This window comes from Topomyia yanbarensis, chromosome 1 (assembly GCF_030247195.1).
Source record: "Topomyia yanbarensis strain Yona2022 chromosome 1, ASM3024719v1, whole genome shotgun sequence".
NCBI lineage: Eukaryota > Metazoa > Arthropoda > Insecta > Diptera > Culicidae > Topomyia > Topomyia yanbarensis.
In genome coordinates, this window is record NC_080670.1 from 57837163 (window position 1) to 57858573 (window position 21411).

General features: G+C 39.2%; 2 protein-coding genes across 5 annotated transcripts in view; one reads left to right on the forward strand and one right to left on the reverse strand.

Moving 5' to 3' along the window:
• LOC131677702 (protoporphyrinogen oxidase) overlaps window positions 1-15330 on the reverse strand; it is a 166227-nt gene extending 150897 nt beyond the window's left edge. The window contains exon 1 of the mRNA XM_058957674.1: window positions 15213-15330. Coding sequence (XP_058813657.1) covers window positions 15213-15215 — 3 coding nt within the window. The 5' untranslated portion in view covers window positions 15216-15330. The remainder of the gene's footprint in view (window positions 1-15212) is intronic.
• The window catches only part of LOC131677701 (calcium-activated potassium channel slowpoke), a 226900-nt gene that overhangs the window by 51540 nt on the left and 153949 nt on the right, over window positions 1-21411 (forward strand). For 2 of the 4 annotated variants that reach the window (XM_058957670.1, XM_058957671.1), the window contains exons 6-7: window positions 8116-8283; window positions 14166-14257. In XM_058957670.1, the coding sequence (XP_058813653.1) occupies window positions 8116-8283; window positions 14166-14257 (260 nt within the window). The remainder of the gene's footprint in view (window positions 1-8115; window positions 8284-14165; window positions 14258-21411) is intronic. The other 2 variants (XM_058957668.1, XM_058957669.1) reach the window with 1 other exon arrangement.

Genomic DNA, 21411 nt, shown 5'->3' on the forward strand with positions numbered 1-21411 from the left:
AGCGATTTGGCACATTAGCTATTTTGCAGGACCTTTTCAACCTTTTTGACATGAATGTGTAATGCAGTTGATTTCTCAGGTTGATAGGAAAACTGTTTATTGTTCAGGTACCCCTGCTGAGAAATTCTAATATCTTTCAAACATAACACTGATTGGTTTGTACGCTTATAGCTTATCACCGTGACTTCTACCTGCCTTTGGTATAAACATCACCATGACTCTCTTTCAGCATACCGGCACGTACCATAAGCTGTAGTTCCACCTAACAATCCATATCAGATCTGAAAGGAGCATTTCCATCCCACTTTGAATAAGTTGTGAATGTTCCATCCAAACCAGTTGATTTCTAGGGTTCCAAAGATTTCATCAAACTCTCTAAGGCTTGAATAATTATTTTTGACCTCCACCATACATCTCGATGATGAAGGTCATAGCCCTAGTAACAATTGAAGTTTTATGGTGCTCTTGAAGTCTCTCTTAAAACTTAGATTGCACTTGTAGTGTGCTATAAAACTTAAATTGTTACTTGGGTAGCATACGTGTTTGGGAGGATTTTCCGATAAAGTGACATTAAGGAGACTCATTGAGACATAGGAAAGTACCTACTCATAAGCAACTCCAACGTTTCCTTTTGATTATCCGTATGTGAGTCATCTGGTTTCATCCGTGTACCAATCGCATTAGAGTTCACGTTTTCGAATGAGCTTGTTATATTTGCTTAAAACCATCTTGTGCTGGGATGATTTAACTTTATTATACATATATCCTGTGCATTCTTTCAAGACTTTTGTTCCACAATGGAGCTACTCTTTCGTATTCTGTCGGTAATCGGTTGTTGGGTAACTCTTTTCATACGCTGTAATCGTACAATCGGTAGCTTCGTCTAGATCTTTGGAATCTTTGATATCGACCTGGAATTCCTCAAAAGAAGTTCTTGGGAGCTACATATCCCATTCCGTTCTTTTCGGGCTCCAGTTTCATAAGTTGGTCTCTCAGCCTTTAGCTTAAAGCAAATATGCCTGTTATTCGATAAGCAAGGCTCTACTTACTTAGGTAACTTACTGATCTTAGAACTGAGAGACCGAGCAAATCCTTGAAACCAAAACTTCTTCTCTGTCCAAACCCTCATGCGGGTACAGGAGAGGAGGGGGTAGCGTGCGTATTTCCCTATTTCAGAATTCTCAAGTCATATGAGTTAAGGTACTCATCACGTTCTTTCCTGTCGCAACCAATGATTGAGTGAATCTTCCGCCTCCTGCAAGAGTTAACCAAACTTATCAGCTCCGGCGGTGACGGATTTCCACCGTCGTGAGGGAAATAGACTAAAGCAACGACAAACTGTTGGTGTCCTCTCGTTGCTGAAATGTCCACTATTGCTTTCCTGGTATAAAATGAATCCAACGTTATGCGGAACGACCAGTACTGCGTCAGGACGCCCTTTATATTTACAGTAAACCAACTCCCATATTTTTTGTTGAAAACCCACGAACTCGAGCTTCTACTATTCTGGGATCTTGGATAAATCCAATTTCTTCACGCACCGTCTGCTTACGTGCCACTGACGAGCTGAAAGGTTCATTCATCCCCGCATTTTTCCCAGCTTAGGAAGTCACTAGGTATCCCTTACGTCTTGTTCCCTGGTATGGGTATCAAGTGTTTCAGTTTGCATACGTGCGCCTATCTCTGTGCTGGACCCAATTAGATGTTCTTGAACATTGTGGAGGAGCGAATTCTTCTTTATTGTCGTTGTCCTTTTTCTTGGTGGTGGACTTCAACTTAACCTTCTAGTCAAATCAATTTAAAAATTACGACGTTCTAAGCCAAATCAGGAGACTGTATCTGCTTCCAAGGTGAGGTAGGCTGGGGGCTGGGCATAGCGTGGTTGGTAAATCTATTGCCTTGTACGTAGCTCACCTGGGGTCAGTTCCCAACACATTGATAAAAAAATTTCTATCCCGACAAAAAATCTAATGACCCTAAGGTTGAATAAAACAATCGAAACAAAAAAAATTCTACTAGAGTTATTCTTTCGATTAAGTTGCCTTCCTCTAGAGGTTTCTTTGGGCCCCTAACATGCAGCAAATGAAGTTGTGTTGTTTCCTTCACTTGTTATATGTCTCGAGCTCTTCCTAACTAACTAGAATGATTCTGAGAGACCAATGACATTCCAATAGGTCAGTAATTACTTTTAGTTCTGGTTGACGTAAAGTGATGAATTCACCAGGCTTCCTCTTCCTAAGTGTTGGGTCTTGACTGTGAGCGCAATTGTGGGACATGTTAGCCCTGCATCCGTTGTTCTCAGTCATCTAGCTTTAGGTACTCTCTTTAAGGGTGCTAGGTCTGTTAGTCAGACCCATCCGGACTACCTGACAAAATAGAAATCGCTTCGTCTTTAGGTCAGCTCAAAGCAGACATTTTCTGACCTAGGTTCAATTCATACATCACCGCTTGAAAAACTGACGGTGTGGGGCCTATAGGAAAAATCACAGCCTCTGCCCCCAAGCCACAATCTCTTTTCGAGCCATCATTATAATATTGTAGGGCATCTTCTAAGACTTGATGATCCCGTTCAGTCACTTCTTCAGCACTAGGTCTAGAAATTCTCTTACAGTTATATAGTTGACCGAAGCAGGAAACATGTTCTTCAGCAATACGGCAGTTTCTTCATCTGAACAGAGAAATACCATCCATAAAGATAACCCAAGAATAACGTTCTATGTGAATAAGAACTTGGCAGTGTTGCCGCCCTTTTGTTCCATCACCAGCCCCTATACTCCTCTCCAAATCTGATTGGCCTTCTCCATATTCAGTAATCTGTTGGGATAGTTATTGAGAGTAATCCCTGTTCTGATAGTCTTAGAGATCGAACTGCAGTTGGGCCTGATTTATGGTCGATAGTTTCTGCAGGTTTCACACGTCCGCTACCAACTTTTTAGTTCCTCTGTGCTGTTTAAGAGTTACCTTTGATCGCGAATGGTTCAGTACGTTTCCCACAAGTACATAGGTATATAGGATGTGATTTTTGGACAGCTTCTTCCGATTGAAACGGTCATCCCCAGCGAACATGTCCTTACACGTAAAATAATCCTGTCCCGGCATCTAAATTACTGCTTAAAATCCGCAGTAATTTAGGTCTCACGATCAATGACGCAGCACGGGTATTTAGTTTACAACGTTGTGTAGCGTTCCGGGCGCGCGTTTTAGCAACACTCTACCGGCGTTCGTCCCAATTTGAGAAGTTCTGCACCCCTGTAGGTTTTCAATCCGCATCTTTTCTTGCCCCCCTGCCAGACACTATGCAAAACATCAAGTTTGTTGGTCAAGTTCCGCGTCGAAATGTTAGGATGAAATGAGCAGTCAGCGCTCTTGGTTTTTTTGAGCGTTGTTCTTAATTTTCGTCCGGCTACTAGCATGAGGCCTATTGTCATCCGTTTCTGGAACCTTTGGAATTTTGAGACGGTCGAAATATAAAAAAATTATGCAAGCTTCAAAGCATCGCAATAATTCTCACCTCACCCTTTACTCCGTCATCTGAGTCTTCTTTTACTATTTTAACGTCAGTTTTACTGCCGCGGGATTGATGGAGACCCCTCGGGTATAGTTCGTCTTCAGAAGCCACTGACACAACGTTTCAGCTGTTCAACAGTCGTCTTTACCGATGAGTCTAAAGACGATAACGCAGTAGACCTGGGAGTGTTTGGAAAATGTTTTCTACAATCCTATGGCCATTCACCCCTTTGCAGTGAGAACAACACTCAGTGCATGCCACACGCCCAATGATCTGCTCCAAATTCACTTTTTAGCTGTATTGAAGTACGAACGCTGCATTGACAAGTTTCGATTAACTAGTTTGAATATACCCAAACTTAACTGTAATCGAAGACTACATTTCTTCCCCCATACAAACCAGAAGCGGCAGGGCTTACATCGTCTCTACTGGAGGAAGGTAGGAAGCACAATGTAAAAGTGTATATGTGTGTGTACATCACTATGGAAAGTACTACCTTTACCCGCAAGTGTCTCCAGATTCTGAACAGAGTTGTTAGTCTTCTTGATATGCAGTCTTCGCTGTAATATTCCAGTCAGGGAATTGATGCTCTGTATTATCACTTATATCTAATATTCAAGAAAAGTTTTCAATATGTGTTGTAGTTTGAAAATGAAAACTGCATTTAGCAACTTGTCGCTAGCCGGATTTTTAGCAATCGATAGATTGGCCTTGAAAAATTAAAGGCGATGCTGATTTGTAACGTATTTTTATTCGAATGCTTACACAGGTTTTTCTGAAAATTAATTCTAGCTTATATGTCTATTTTTCGTGGTATTATGTAAACACTACTGGTTATCCGAATTTATGGTTACCCTTACATGATCTAAAAGTATATATTTGGTCTGTTGTTATCCAACAATGGCCAGTCACAAGCTTTTCCCGATGATAATGTAAACCCATGACGTGATCATTCGACACAATCTACAACGCGTTTTTGAAACGCCTTCAAGTAAGTACCATACTAAGCTTCTAAACAACACACATTATGGATTGTCGATTATCCCTTTTGTTTTGCCATTAAGGGATGTTATGTTTGTACCCCTCGACATCCTGTTATCCACTGTAAAAGAAACGAAAAAACCTTGCTTTACATTCTCAATCTGGTTCTTCTCCCCCTCGAAACGTCCAGATAGATTTAATTGTTGTGTTTATTCCCATGAAATGACTAACATGTTTTCGGTACAACACCCGGAGCTTATAATCACTTCCCAACAATTGAGCGTACACGACGGCGGGGACGACTGCAAAAGCTCTAATCACTAACCAATCTGAACGAAGTATGGCACCACATGTTTCTGTTTTCATTCTTCATGTTCTCACCTTCCATTTCCACATCTTGTTTGTATTCAGTGACAGATGTTGAAATTAAAGACGTTGTTTATACTTAAAGTAAAGACGCTGAATCCCTCTGGATAAAGACTCGCCATCTCCATCGTTTCTTTACCATTCATCTACTAGTGTCATTGCAATCGAGCACGAGATTTGTCAAAAGCACTTCCAATCCTTTTGGAACGATGGCCATTGACAGGTCGCGTGCACGATTGGATTGACACTGACAGATAAATGGTAAATAAACGATAGACGTACCAAGTCTTTATCCAGCGCAAGGGGGTGTCATCCCTGTCATCCGCTATGAAGATATACAGGGGCGACATTATGGAACAATTTCGAATCGACTTTTTCATACAAGCTTGCATACAATAAATCTTTCGTTTCGAGATGCGCAATGCCACCCCAGACTTTGCCAATAGTCAACACAGCCGCTTCTAGGCCCACGTCGCCTATGCAATAGCATTGAGTTGTTTTGATTTAACAAAGGCTAGGACAAAATGGCCGCCTGGTAGGAGCCTGATCGAGAGGGATTCAGCGTCGTTAATTTGAAGGTTCGCCGACGGTGAAGCCAAATCTATCTATCAAACATGTCAGGGGCTGTACAAGCATTCTTCTTTCGGAGAACATGCAAGAAAAATGTTAGTGTTGAAAGAATTAATCTCGTAGCAAATTACTCGTTGATAGTTAACAAAGTTCATTATGTAGCGTCAAACTAGCGCCGAGGTGGCGAAATCGTTAGAGTTCGACGGGGAGCAGAACAGTTGCCAGAAAATTTTTATTTCCCAGATTCTTTTTAGCAAACTTCCAGTAACCATCCGATACCCTTCAGGAACCTCAGTTTAAGGTGTGCCCGTACGATGAGGCTTAGCCGCCTAACCGAGGACTAGAAATCGAAGCGGTGAGGATCTTCCGGGTGGCCGCCGACCCGCCGCTAAACACAAATGAACACTCCGGATGAACCTGTGGTCAATTGACATTTCGACGCCTTTTGATTCGAGCCAATAATAGACACCTTCTGTGCCAGTGCTGTTTAAAACCATTTGGAGAAAAATTCATTTGCAGACCTTACAAAGCCTGTGATCTGATCCACGTGAAATTGTTTTAGTACGAGTTTGAGATTAAATGGAGAAAAATTCATTTGCAGACCTTACAAAGCCTGTGTTCTGATCCACGTGTAATTGTTTTAGTACGAGTTTGAGGTTAAATCTTGTGGAATAATCTCACGCAAATGCTGAGATGTTGTATTGTTATACTACCGCCCTCCCCTTAAGCACAGAAGCGGTTTGTTTTCCTCCCAATTAGCAGTACAAACGATGTGTTTTCCTCCCAATTCAAACGTCAAAGCAGCACAATACCAACGCAGCTGGATAAGTCTATACGCATGTGCCCATATACCCAGTGAGCAAATTTTCTGGCAGAGACCGCTCTGCTAGATTTGTAAGTCTTGGTTTGGCAGCCCTGTCAGATTTCTGCGCGTATCCTGTCGGGTTAGTTGAGCTAGGGCGAACTCGGTTTCACTCGCGTTTTCTGGCAAATTTTGACAGGAACCGAGCAAAACCCTGGCATAATTCGGACATAAACTGTGCAAAGATCCTGGCAATTCCTACCTGGGAGAATATAGCACGAATCGAGCAAAACATCTGACAAAGATGTGGCAGCAAGCGTGCAGAGATCTTGGCCGTCCATTTCTGAGTGGATTCTGGATAAAAGTGAGCAGCATCGGTTGGTTGACCGCTTCTGTCAGAAACGGTGGTTGCATTTGAGCGAATTCGTTGCCAGAATTTTCGCACAAATCGCGGAAAATGCTCGCAGAAACTCTGTCAGCACCAATTTCGCTTTGCTCAACTTTTGCTAACTTACTGCTTGCCACGCTGACCGGATAGTCGTTGCTACTACGTTGATTTCATAGACGTCAAAAACCTCTATAAAAAACAAACTTTTTCATCCAGAAGATTGCGCAAAACTGTACCGAAACATCGTCGGGAAACATTTTACTAATTCTATTGAAAGACTGGCAAAACTTACAAACTATTAAAGATTAACTCTCTTATCGTGGATATTGAAAACACAATAGAACAATCTGTTTCGTGCCGTTAAATACGAGCCTAACATTCGAAAGTAACCATGCAAAGCATCCCCGCTAACACAGGACGACTAGGTGGATGAAACCCAAACTATGAAACGCCCATACGTGATTAGGGCACAGCTAAATTTTACTCTATATTTGACTAGTATGACATCTGCGTGAAAATGTGTGGTGTTTCACATCATCCAAGCACACGGAAAGAAAACAATATAACACAAGTAAAACTTTTCAAGTTTTTTCAATGCTTGTTTGAAAAGAATACCGATGTTTATTGTTTGCGAATGATAAATTTACCATTCTATTGATAAAAATACGAACAAGAATAAATATGACAGATTCCAGTTCAACATTTTAACCACAGAGAACAGACCTTGTTTCGAGCGTAAAAGTAGTGTAAAAAATAAAGGCAATTGAGACATAACAAACAGATGTAATACTCAGTTTGGCTGAATCGATAACTAATCACGTAGATTACAATGGATTGACATAATTATATTTCCGTGTTTTAACAGATACTCATTCTAAAATAGTATTATATACTTATGTGTTCGAACATGGATGTCTGTTCTCTGTGTTTTTAGTATGTTTTTACTTTTGCCTTGTTTTTCTGCTTTTCAGTTTCATTCCCTCATCCTTCAAATCCAGTTACGACCTATGAGGTTATGACTTTTGAAGTTGAAAAGAGCGTAGCTTCATATTCGGCAATAAGTGTGGTTTCTTAGGGTAAAACTGTTTTTTCAATCATGAAACATGGCAAACCTACTACGCTCTCTTCATCTTCATTGCCTGAAACCGTCACGTTTACGAAATATGCAATGAAACAATGCCACCCCGCACCTGCAACCAGTTCAGGCTACCGGATTTATCCATTGATTCATTTTGCCTTAAAAAATGCAATGCCCACAAATTATTCCCAGTTGAATATCAGCCTTTCGCTGCCACATCCATACTTTATACCAGCATCTAGTAGGCCAGTGTTGATTGCATTTAGAGTATTTAAATTTATCAACTTTTATCGTCTTTTTTCTAGACACCGAATTTCACCAATCAGGTCGAATTTTTTCTCAATTTTAGAACAGCAAAAAAACTGAACTAACCATATTTTTTGTTTACCTTTTTTCTCTCTCTCCCCTTTCGCCACTGACAGCTGGAGAACTCTGGCGATCCGTTAGAGTTTAATAACCCGCAACAGCTATCGTACTGGACGTGTGTATATTTTCTCATAGTTACTATGTCAACAGTAGGTTACGGCGATGTTTACTGCGAAACCGTGCTCGGCAGAACGTTTTTAGTATTCTTTTTACTAGTCGGTTTGGTAAGTACCATCGTTTTATTTCCACCATCTACCTGTGGTCTTTTTTCTTCCCTTTCTCCGTCTATACTGTTAGAGTATTTGTTGTATACTATTCGTAAAAAAAATACGCCGCAATTAAAACATTAGAGTTTACAGTTATAGGTGCAAATCTAGACAAAGACGTGAAAAGGGCGTAAGTGCAACTGAGAGCCTCTCTGTGTTTACTTTCTCTTTCGAGTATTACGGCGTCATCATAAAACTTAAACGTTGTTTCGGTACATATCGAAAGACTCTGATTTCGTCTAGAATACTATGGTAAGAGTTAGGGAGCAAATATAAAAGCGGCCGAACTATTGACGGAAGAGAAAGTAAGCAAAGAGAGGCTCTCATTTACACTTGGGTCCTTCTCACATGTTTTTCTAGAAATAACTCGGTGCAAAGCGTGTCCCGTGTCTGGAGGAGAGAAAGAAGCAATTTGTGTTAGGGGGATTTGACAGCGAATTGGCACCCACCACACGATAGATATAAGTAGGTTGAGTCTACCATTTTTTAAACAACGCACCTGCAAATGAGAGCCTCTCTTTGTGCACGGGAAATTTAAATAGCCCATTAGTAGGTAATGAATTTTAAACGTGTGGCGTCGCAATAAGCGGACGAGGAAGTAAGCAGCGAGAGGTTCTCTTTTGCAGTTACGTTGTTCTGAAAAAATATGGCAGAAATGTAGGTTTTTGCTTTTAACATTCCGTCTTGAAAATCAATCTGAATTTAAATTTTGATGCGTACTGATGGATTGGTTGTCCACGATAGAGTGAATGTTAAAACGAAAAAAAAAAAACTGTTATTGGTTATTTTTGTATGGTTTGCAAGATCCATCAGTATACTATCACCATAAAAGAACGTCAAAATTAAACAGTTTCTACGGAAAAAATTACGCACAATGTGAATGGTACGGAAAGTTACGTTGATGTTCTTTCCTGCTGATATATCTTGTGCATTATACTTTTATCAGACTACAAGCTCTTGTGTCACATACAGCAACAACACAAATTTGGACAGATTTTTGAATATGGCATTGTATCTTTTAACACTTATGTCTAAGAAATTTGACACCAAACGTTCATAAATCGAACCTAATCGTGTTATGTGATTATTATTGTATTTTTACGTAACTTTATAATGCAATTCAAGCTGAATAATACACAACTGAAAGCTCAGCCGGTTTATTGTCTACAGTCAGCATTAAGCATAACCTCGAAATATTATAACATCCTAACTAAAGACGCTGAATCCCTCTATACTTATTCTTATTATTCATCTGTAAGTGTCATTCCAATCGAGCAAGAGACCTGTCAAAAGCACTCAATCCGAAGAAAATCTCTTGGAATCCTTCTGGAACGAGGGCCGTTGACAGGTCTCGTGCTCGATTGGAATGACACTGACAGATAAATGGTAAACAAACGATAGACACGTCGAGTCTTTATCCAAAGGGATTCAGCGTCCTTAATCCGAACAATAGCGAATTTTTGGTACAGTCATTTTTTTGAAAATCTATCTATTATTGTGATCGGCGAGTATGACACTTGGTCTTAGAATGATTTTAAACTCAAAATTAGAATTATTTACTTTACTAGAATTGACAATGTTAAGCAACGAGTTACACTATATGTAAACACGGTTCACAAGAGTGATAGTGACCAATACTGGATGAACATTTCGCCGCCAACACCTTCAAAACCTAGAACAAGGTCATGCCGGATTTCATTGAAAAACACCGGGGCAGTGCATTACACTTTCTAGCAAAAGTGGGTGTGAAATACGTCCAGTTGCCTGCGCTTTCGCTAGCAAATGTAATCCCAGTGCAATCCACTGCCCCCGAGGTTTTCAATGAAAAACAACATCAGAGTAAGACATGGGCGAATAGTAATATAACTTTTTGACAACGTATATTGCTAGTTCGTCTAGCAGCACGGCTAGTGTTAATAAAATACGCAGATCGGACCCCGTTTGACAGTTCGTTTGAATCAGATATAGCTCTTCGCTCATCTCTTTCTATAAGTTTCGCTACTTATAACTAATTAGGGTTCAACAGCTATTTTCCTGTTTGTATTAATTCTCCAATTGTGGTGTTTCCGTACCAGTTCGTCATGAGCTAAACTTCGAACCCTTCTACGTCCATTAGTGTCGTGAAGCCCAATACATAACCACGCATTTATGCCAGCAAATGGCTCACTGCACATACCTTGCAAATACAAGAAAAACGCTATAATTATTTTATCAAGCCTAAACAATATCATCAATCAAATATATACGCTTATAGCAAATCAGTTTACTCTGAGCTGTTTTTTCCGATTTTCGTTTTTAGCTCAATTTTTAATCTTCGATTAAAACAGCAAATCGTTGCTCAATTTTGTTCAAACTTCGCTTCATTATACCGCTTATTGTTTTGTGTTTACTTCTTACATTTTTATACAACTAGAATACATAGGGCCTTACAAACCTACGGGTGGATCAGTTTACTGAAAATAAATTGATGTTAAAAGATTCAAAATCGCAGGTGTGAACATGTGCAAACAGTTGGAAGACCCGTCTGTGAGCGCGTAACTGTACCCAAACGGAACACGGTGTCTACCCGCTTCCGGTTAGCATACCCACCGCTACTGACTGCAACGAAACGCATTTAGCCCAAACCGAGTAAAACTAGAAAAACTCTAGTAAGAGAACTGCGGAGAGAAAAACAGCATTTTTGGCAACGTATGTCCCGGCATTGTATGGCAACACGTCCAATGTTATAAGGATAGGCAATGTTCGATTGGATCCCTTTTTTGACAGCTAAACGCGAATCCAATCGATTCAAAATGGAGTCTCCGCAGTTCTCTTTCTAGAGTTTTTCTAAGTAAAACATGATGCCTTACCAAGCCCGCCAAGAATAGAATGTTTCCAAATCGTCCAATGAGAGTCCTTCACTGGTCCAACGTCGAACGGCGTCCATCGATTCGTTTAATAGGCGTCCAATATTCTTTCAATGGCTATTTTCATCCGGATACTTCGTATGAAAATGATGCGTTTCGTTGAACACTCGTTGGACGATTTTGAAACATTTGCTTTCAGACAAAACTTGCACTTACTCAAAAATAAGCAGCGTAAAGCGGTCTTTACACGTTCAATATTTTTGTCAATACACAGTATTGACAATATTGCTTCAATACGTCAATCCCATTTGAAATTCACATCGTCAATACTTCCATTACACTCTCTAGTATTGTCAAAAATATTGAGCGTGTAAGTGCCGCTTAAGAGATACGAGTTTAACAGATATAGTAGCAATGACAATCTAACACTTGTACTCGTGTTTGAAAAAAAAGCTTTTCGCTGCAAGTTAGAGCATTGGATAAACGGGAGTGTCAGCGTTTAGAAAGATACTCAAACGCTGCACTAACGTCAGTGTAAGCGCACCGTTTTCGTTTGGCCTTTTACGAGATTGTTGCCGAATGTTGAAATGAAACATATTCCGAAGCAGTACCAGTTGTTCCCATTAATAGTTCTCGTAGTTTTTAGTGAATTGTTCGTCTTCTCGATAAAACGTTCTCAGCTGGTAGATCATAACATAGTTCGGCAAGTAAGGAGGATACTCATACAAACACGTAAAAGGCCCAAAGTGGTCGGTGTTTAGAAATTGTTTCAGTTTGATTAAGATGCTTCCAGATTTTTATGAATCATAATTCATGTATTGTCCAAATGTATTTGGCCGAAATAATCCAGACAAAGCAAAGCTCCGTTCAAAGATATATTTTAAACCCTCAGGATCAAGCCTTGCTTTCTAATGAATGTAATCATGTTAAAAAGCAAACGTTGTAGCTATATACATATTTTTAGTAAGTCATTGATTTGTGTTTCCAATTCGTCTCATCAGTATCTGACATATAGACTTGACCAACAAAATGCCATATTAATAATCTTCCATCGATGCTTTCTTGTACTACATTACTACTGATGCTCAATTCGATCGATTCATGAAATGCAAACTCCAACAGAAGGGATAAAGTATATGTTGTAACAATCGCGTAAATAGTAATTAAAGAGTATTACGTGTAAATCAACAGCATTATCGTGATAAATTGCGCTCTCAAAGCAAATTCTGAAAATAACCCACATGAACATCCCGATCGTAAAGAATCGTACAGACGATTCAAGGCCTTTCAAAAACAATCACAGATTTTCCGAAATCGAGCCAGGCATCCCTGCTTGTTATTCCCTATATGTACAGGTAGCCTGCCAAACTAGATATTTATTAGCGAGCTTCGACAGTTTCATATGCTTGAGAAAAAATGCCACGTTAAGGGGAGGTTCTCATTCGAATAACCAAAAAGTAAGCAAAATTTTTTGTGGGCCAATGAAAAACCATAGAAGGAAACAGTTTCAGGATTCAAAAAGTTTATATTTTCGTCTTCATTTACTATTTTCTTCAAGACGAAAAACAACAAAATGGCGCCCGTGATGACTTTCCAGCGACAATCCTAATCTAGTGTTCTGTATCTACTAATTACACAGCCCTTAAAATTCCAGTTAATCAACGTATGGATCAACAACATACTCCAGCAAATTACACTAAAGATTTTGAAAGTTCCCGATAATAGGATATTACGTTTTGCTTAACTTGCTACAACACTTCTTACGTTTTATGATATTCACAGTACTATGATTTGAATCGATTTAAGATAAAATTTTAAATCTGGAACCAACTGTATAATTGAAATGGATCTAAACCACTGTGTTCCCAAAGCAATGAAGTTACGATTCGTTAATATTTTTTTCTTTATTCTGATATTGTTTTTATCATTTTTCGTCTTTTCTGTTGGCTATCGTCAGACATTCCAATTAAAAACAATTTGAATTTGCTCTGAAACAGAGCTAGAAAAGCTGTATTTTTGCCAAAAAATGTTTTTCATCAGTATTTACTTTTCGAAAATTCTGTTCTGAATGACTGTCCTAACGACATTCGATTAGAAACAGATTAGAAAATATGATAGAGAATTCACTCGTATTATTGGAACAAGCTACAATTTCAATTTTACACATATATACCCTAGCATTGCCGTTTCTGACAGCTCTGAACGTTGAAATTTACTCATATTCACCACGCGGAGATTACTACCGTGACTAATTTTATTTTTTTATTGTACTCATCCGCTCCGCTTGGCATTTCAACTGAAAAAAAGAACACTGAACACTATTCACATATGAATAAATAATTCATGCAACGGTCGGTAAAACAACTTTAACTCCCACCGCTAACGCTTTGTATGAGTTCCTCCGAGCAGTGCCGAACTTCGAATGGACCAGTATAGTTTAAAAAAAAACACTAGACATTTTCCGCAGAAATATTTTCCCCAATGTTTTGATAGGACTGTTTTAAAGTTTTTTAACGAACGTCATTTTCCGACACGCCACCGGCAACACTGTACCTGTTGTTCGGGTGACGTCGTTTTGTTTACGCTATGATTTTTTTTTGTTTCTGTGCAAGCATGTTTCGAGCAAACAAATTTAAAAGTACCTATTAGTCAATCAGGTAACATACTGTTTATTATTTCCTCCCACTTTTTGCATGGTTGTGTTTATGCTGGCTGCCGCATATCTCCTGTTTAGTTTCACTTTTGCGTTGGTTTTTAGTTTTCACCTAGTAAACCGAATGATATTGATTATGATTATTGTTATCACAGGTGCTTCAAGAAATATCACCCTTAGGGACACGGCAATGTTACCGAAAGCGCAGTTTTCGTTGACGGAAATTAAAAAATAAATATTATTTAGTGGCAGTTAATTGTCAAACGTCATAAAGCAGACAGATGTTTCATAAATCGAGTAAATATTTGCAATAAACTATTTAAATCCCCTCAAATTTCTAGGCAATGTTTGCCAGCAGTATACCTGAAATAATTGAACTCGTTGGTAGCGGTTCTAAATACGGCGGCGAACTCAAACGCGAGCAAGGAAAGAGGTAGATTTATCATTGTCTCTACTGGACAAGTCCTTTTTTCCCATCTTTAATAATTTACAACTGTTTTCGAAGGCAATCTTTCGTTTGCCGCTTTTCCGTTACTTGCTTACTTGTTCGAATGTTTATTTTTCCGTGCCTTAAATCTGTTTCTTATTACGTTTATCCCCAATCATTTCTTTGGATTGTTTAATGATTTTTTTCCTGCAAATCAGCAAAACAAACTGTGGATATTGATTTTATAATTACAACAAACTCCCAATTTGCCCTAATAACTTATTTTGTCATTCAAACGAATCTTGAGGCTAATTTTATTGCAATCACACACACCCCGTCTTTTGATATACAACAACCGTTTCGTTTCATTTATCCACCCACCTGATTCAGCACGTCTCAGTCTCGGTCTCAGCATGAATCAGTCCCACTCCGCGCCCCAATAGAAAAAAAACCCTAAACCCGCCGAAAGTCCAATCATGACGAAACAATTTTGGACAGGTCCCTCTTGTGAATACTGTCAAGTAACACGCGAGTTCACCACCTGTGGATGACAGTGAAAGTATTGACACTGACTGCGCGGTGTGGTGAGTTCTCGTGTTGAACTTCCCCGTTCATATTGCCCCGAAAATATACAGATGAAAGATAGAGAGAAAGAGAGAATCGCTATTCACGAGTTTTTCGACCGTTAGTCTAATGTGCCTTCGCTAGGGAAATCAACGGTAGAGCACTAAACGAGTCAACCAACTCGTTAGTGGAATATTCGACGACGTCGAGCAAAAGGCATATCATGAAAGTTGAGTTTAGGATAGTTAATTATGCGATCAAACATAATCAAAGTTAACAATTTATAGTATTAACCTCAACTATAGATATAGATTACAACAAATTTTCATTGTCACATTCAGTAGAGCTGCATATTTAAAATAGACGGCATATAATTAAAATTTTCAGTTATACATACCATTTTTGAAACACAAAACGTATTTTATATAACCGATGTTAGTTACAGCACGTCAGAAATGCATCCGATTTCGAAAGGCAAAAGGCCATGAACAAATACACGGAACACGGAGCTAGTAGTTTCTAGTCTACCCTTTTATCTAGGTTCAAACATTGTTTATCAACTCGTTCAGCTGCTCACAAACACAACAGAAAAAAAACATCATCATACCACCACCAAACACGTCACCAGGTGCTCAATTATGGTTAGAAAAGTATTCATAGAACATAGATTGGAACGTTTCCTAATTCGTTATGTACTAGAAGCTAAGTGTGATTACGATGCCTTTCAATGTTTAGTTATTTCTAAGCAACTACTTAGTGTGTGTAAGTGTTAGCCATGCGTTCGTGGAATTTATACAACAAAGGCTGTGTGCTGATAAGTGTTGTTTATAGTTTTGCTGGGATTTTTTTAAAGTTATCACTTCGAGGGTACGATAGAACTGACACCGATGAAGACAGTTTTTGACAAATCTCAGTTTTCCTTGTTATCTAAAGCGCTCGTATACATGAAAAGTGCGATTTTTTTTTTGCTTTGCCAATGATTTTTGGTTTTTAATTTTTTTACGTCTTACAAGTATATTGAATATAAAAACAAAAACTACCCTTAGAGCGAATTTATTTTTCGCGAATTTTCATTCCCACTGTGTTTTATTATTTGGGATTTGTTTGTCTGACTTAGTAAAAGCAAATCTACACTAGCGATTCGCGTAGTCGTAGAATGGCTGATAGACAGGGCAGCGAGTTGAATTAATATCCACCATTCTTGCAAAATGTTTTTTAAATACAAAATATTCAAATGCTTCAAAATACAGATAGTTCGAAATCGACCACTATTGCTGGAATGTTTTTAGCCATCAAAGGGTTTCTTTGAATAAAACTTGTGCCATAACGCATACCGCCATTGTTACAAATACCAGTTTATGGAAAACGAGGAAATCTCCAAAACATCAACATGGTTTGAACACTAATAATCCCGAGAAGTTTATTAAGAAAAACGAACTGTCGCTAGAGTCCTTACAAACAGTATATGTTTTTCGTATCACCCCTTAACTTCTACGCAGAGTATACTGAAAGGTATACAAGGTATTTTAATGTTAAACATTGTTAGAGTCAACTTACTTTTGAACAGTTCCAAGCTTTTCAGCTTCGTGGAACTTCGTCAAATCATCTAGGACATAGAGTTGTTTGAATGAAATATATTACTCCTTTCAATGATCTTAGAACCCAAGAAATTCTGCACGACTCTACGCAACCGCAACACATCGTGGATCGTCATCACATAATGTAGAACATCGTCTGTCCACGTACGACGTATCTCAGAATTAATAGAATATTTGAGTTTTGAGGATTTGCAGGCTCAAATATTAGGGTTTTGAGATTCTGCAACCTCAAGTAAGGCGTGTATGTTGTGATTGTTTTTGGATGTTTTCGATCTGATTCTGCAGTGTATGTTCCCTTAAAATAGTTTAATAGACGGAACGTGCTCAAAATCGGATTGACGCATTTTGTGTTTATCGAGACATAAGGATGGAGTTTACTGTACATTTCTTTTCGATTACATTCATTCCGTTTTGTTTACATCACGGTAGAAGTGTGTTGATATCATCATACTCGATCGAATGCGAGTGCCAAAAGCAAAGCCTCGGTTCTACACTCCATTGTGGGGCTTCGCAGCTTATTCGTAGTTACAGTGTTGTCATTGAACAGGATAAATATTAAAGACCCTAGATGAATTTCTCGAGGACTAGAGGAGATTTAGTTTTAGGAAGAAATCACGTTACTGGAATTGACAAGTATAATTCTAACCCAGTCGGTTTGTGTAGGATTCTATCGAAAGATTGACCAATTTTCGTATGGTACCAGTAGTATACGACATTAGATTAGTCGTGATGAACGGAGAGTTGAGGTTAAGCGAGGCATCGGAATTTCACTCATACGGGATTCATTAAACATACCGAAAGTGAAAACTTCCTACTTCATATGAAAACTATTATCATCACCTTCCCATCGCATCTTTGCACCAGTACACAAAACAATAACTTACTACTTCTAATTGATGAGATATAATGAGATGGGAGCGTAGGAAAGCTCCCCAACGCTCGCTTTGTTTGTATCGGAGGACCCACAGAAAAGTATTCTCATGACGGCCTGTTCTGAATATACCCAAAAATTCCTGCGTCCTTTAGGAAATTCAGTAGGCTTTCCCACCGATCCGAGTTGTTGAACAACAACTTTAGATCGTTTAGCTCTCTGCAGCATGGTACTCCACCGTTGACCCCATTTTACAAGTTTTGCAGCATGGGAGATCACCACAGGATACAATGTGGACGCGCTAACTCGTGTGGCCCACTCTGATACGGGGCAGAATCTACAGTTCGGATCGACGGTCTCTAGCAATCTTTTTCTTATCTATTTTCTTAATGTCTTATCTACCCATGATACAAGAAATTTGTCGCAACTTGTCTTTGGAACCCTATGAATATGGTAGTTCCTTAGTAGGCAACCTCTGTACATGACTACATGCTAAAATCAAGTGGTCCGCATTTTTATCCCGAAGATCTCACCACCATATCCGGGAATCCAATAGATGGATGTGATAAGGTCGCACAAACATTCTGGGCGCATGGTTGCACTGGATCTCCTGAGATCCAGTGCAAAACAGGATACAGTGGAATTAGCCTCGTGTTACCCACACAGATGCGGGATCTATTGTTCGAGTCGACTGGCTCTGTATATCCTGTTCGCTAGCGTATTCATAGAATGCCGTAGGTGGGTTTGATTGCTTCTCCAGTGGGACTCTAGATTATTCACCATTTGCCTTCAAAACTCTTTGAAAATGTCGACAGCCCGACTTCCTATGAAAACCTGTTAAAGCCAAAGCGGACTGCGTCTTCATTCCCGAGTATGCCGCAGTGTCCGGTAATTCTGTAAACCGATGTGAGAGGATCACATAAACCTTCGATCTTCTGGACAAATGGTTGCTCTGGGTCAGCTGAAATCCGGGGATTACAGGAAACCTATGAAAATAACAACGAATACGTAATCAAGCTTTCTCGTCCCGGCACAAACCATTAGCACCGCTTTGGCGAATAAAACGAGATACTGTGGCGAAATGCGAAGAACACGGACCACTTCAGTACCATTCACTCCCGTTCCAAATGTTTGGTCAACTTGGACCCGTCGGTAAACAATCCCTTATGGCTGTAAAACTTATCGAGTCACCTCGGCTCCAAAGAAAGCTTCAAAACTGGTGTCAATCTTTGTGGCTCTGATGCTCCCCGTACAAGGTCGAATTTCACGCATAGGGGCCAATGATGGTAGGAGTGATCGAAAGTATTGTTCGTAGGTTTCATTAGGGACCATTCATAAATTACGTAACGCTTTTAGGGGGAGAGGGAGTACAACAAGTTGTGATATGTTGTGATATAGGGGGAAGGGGAGTTAGCTAGATCGTTACGTAACATGTTTTCACCGAAGAAATTTTTTTTTTCGGAATTTGATACGTAATAGGGGAATGGAGAAATTTGTGACAATTTGTTACATGGGTGGAGGGGGAGTCAATTTTAGGTCATTTTTGCGTTACGTAATTTATGAATGGTCCCTTAGTTGTGTTGAAGATTGCGCAGTTTCCACCGGAGATCACACGGAGAAAACCAAAAGCCTACTTTAAGGGGACCATCACCTGGATTTGTGGAAAAATTAAAAAGACGGACGCATTTCTGCTTTTAATCTTTTATTCGATACTAGCTAATACCCATCGCGCGTTACTGCGACTTTCAACGAAATAGGAGTAAAACACAATTTGTTCCGAAGCGTCATCTGGCGGGCAGATCATTCCCAACCAATGACACACAAACACGCTTCATAACAAATGTCTACTATGTATAATTTTTTACGGCAATCGGTAAGGCCGTTTGGGAGTTCATAAATCATATACATACAAACATTGAGTTTTATATATATAGATATATAGATAGATTGATATATAGATTAGAAAATGATTTTTTTGGAAATGGCGGCTTCGAAATGGCGGATCTCGTCGACCTCTGCGCGCGAAGCATCGTTCTACTTCGTCAAGGGTAGGACCTCTCGAAGTTCACCGAAACGAGAAATCGATATAATTTATTAAAATAGATAAAATTTCCTATGACTTATACCTAATTTATTATGAAAAATAATCCAATTTTATAGACGTTAAAGAAAAAAGTGAAATTTGCATCTTTTTTTAATGTGATCTCGTTTAAAAATTACAAATAAATAATTTTTCCATGCCAATGTTAGGTATAAGTCAGACAAAAAAATATATACTTCCAAACATTTTTTTAATCAAGGAAATCAGATCAATAGAACAAGACATACTCTTGACGTTAGCAGAAAAAATATAGTTTCGAGAAAAACGCCATTTTGAAGCCGCCATTGTGAATTTTCGAAAAAAATGATCATTTTCTACTTATCGATTAAAAACGAATAAAAGATAAAAAGCAGAAGTTCGTATGACTTCATTTTTCCACAAAAAAATCTCAAATATTTTTCGTCGAATCCAGGAGAAGGCCCCCTTAAGGGAGCGTTTAATTTTATCACCGCAATAGATGGCTGTGTGACCTAATTGTTTTAAATTGGTGCGCATCATGATACGCGGAACAAACAGCCGAACAGGTAGGCGAATCTTGTCGAGGAGGACATAGTTGGGTAGTGATGATCCGGTGAGGGTCACCCGAAACGAGTCTGTTGGCCATGTCTTATTCCTCTAGGTTTTTGCACCACCACTATTGCTTGCAGTCCAAAATCTTCACCTGCTGAAGTGAGGGGTCCTTGAAGCAGCCCACCCCGTACTTTAACAGATATTCACACGTCAGTCTCAGCTCGGCAACGACCCCATCTATCTCCACTAACTTTGCAGGTACATATTCTCTAAAATGCTGCGTATAACGCTTGCAGCAGGAAATCTGATTTGCCTTGTCGATGCTATCTTGGAAAACTTTTACTTTATCTGCCCGCACCCTTGTTATCTGGATCACAGTCGAATATTACTTAGTGAAGTGCCGCTGGCGCTTACGCTTACTTTATCCACTGAAATATCTGGATAGCGTTGGTTAGGAGATGCTTCTCAATTTCTGCTGCGACACGCGTTATTGTTTATGTAGAGGAATCCGTTGCGAAGTCTGTTGAAACGAAGGCTGAAATTCCCCAACAGTGTCTGCCTTTTGATAGCTGTTCCACGAAGTTGATCGGAGCATTACATTACAAAAGAGAAGATAATTGAGGTTGCAGAACCCAACATTTTTTTAATTTCAGATTGATGAAACCCAGTATTTTTCGTGATCACGACTAACCCAAATAGCACATTTGTGGTTTCAGGTTAACGATGAAAAAACAGAATGTTATGTCTGTTAGTTCGCGGTTAAAGGTTCTTGTCCAAGCTCTGATCAGGAAGGATTCGAAAAATCTGATATCGAAATACTGCACACTGAAGTGTAGAACCGAAGCATCGTTACGAAATACGAAAATAGGCGACTTAATTTTGATGCAAAATGCAGATATACACGGACGCTTATCATGTAGAGGTAGACGTAATTATGTGCAAGGTGTTTGCAGCTTCTTTTACGACATGGTTCACATGGTTTCAAAAACTGCAGTAATCGGCCAAAACTTATCCAACCATAATTGAAACAACTTACATATAGCACCATTATTCAGTACACAAAAGCCAACATCCAAAGTAGTTAGGACCAAGCACACTCCTCAACATTTGGGTAAATGTTCCAAATCGCGACTTTTTCGAAAAATGGTTTTTTTTCTTTTTTTAATTGTTCTAATTTCCTATTTTACAGCAACCAATAAAAAAACGGGGGAAAGGCTTTAAAGTAGTTTAAACGGGAAAAATAAGCTGTTCCTGCTAACCTTACACACTCAATTCGGCTCGGCAATTTCCCAACAGCCGTGTAATCAGCAGATTTAGAAACTGATATCTCAGTAAAGTGAGATTTGTTAGCTGAATATTTTCCGAGTATCAGCTTCGAAACGTCACTTTTACTGAGATCTCAGTCAAAAAATTGTTTACTGAGATCTCAGCTGTTGAGACTTCGACAAAACATGCGAAAAAAGCTGTAATTCGGCAGAAAAAATTATGTGTGTACTAACAGTAATATTGCGGATGA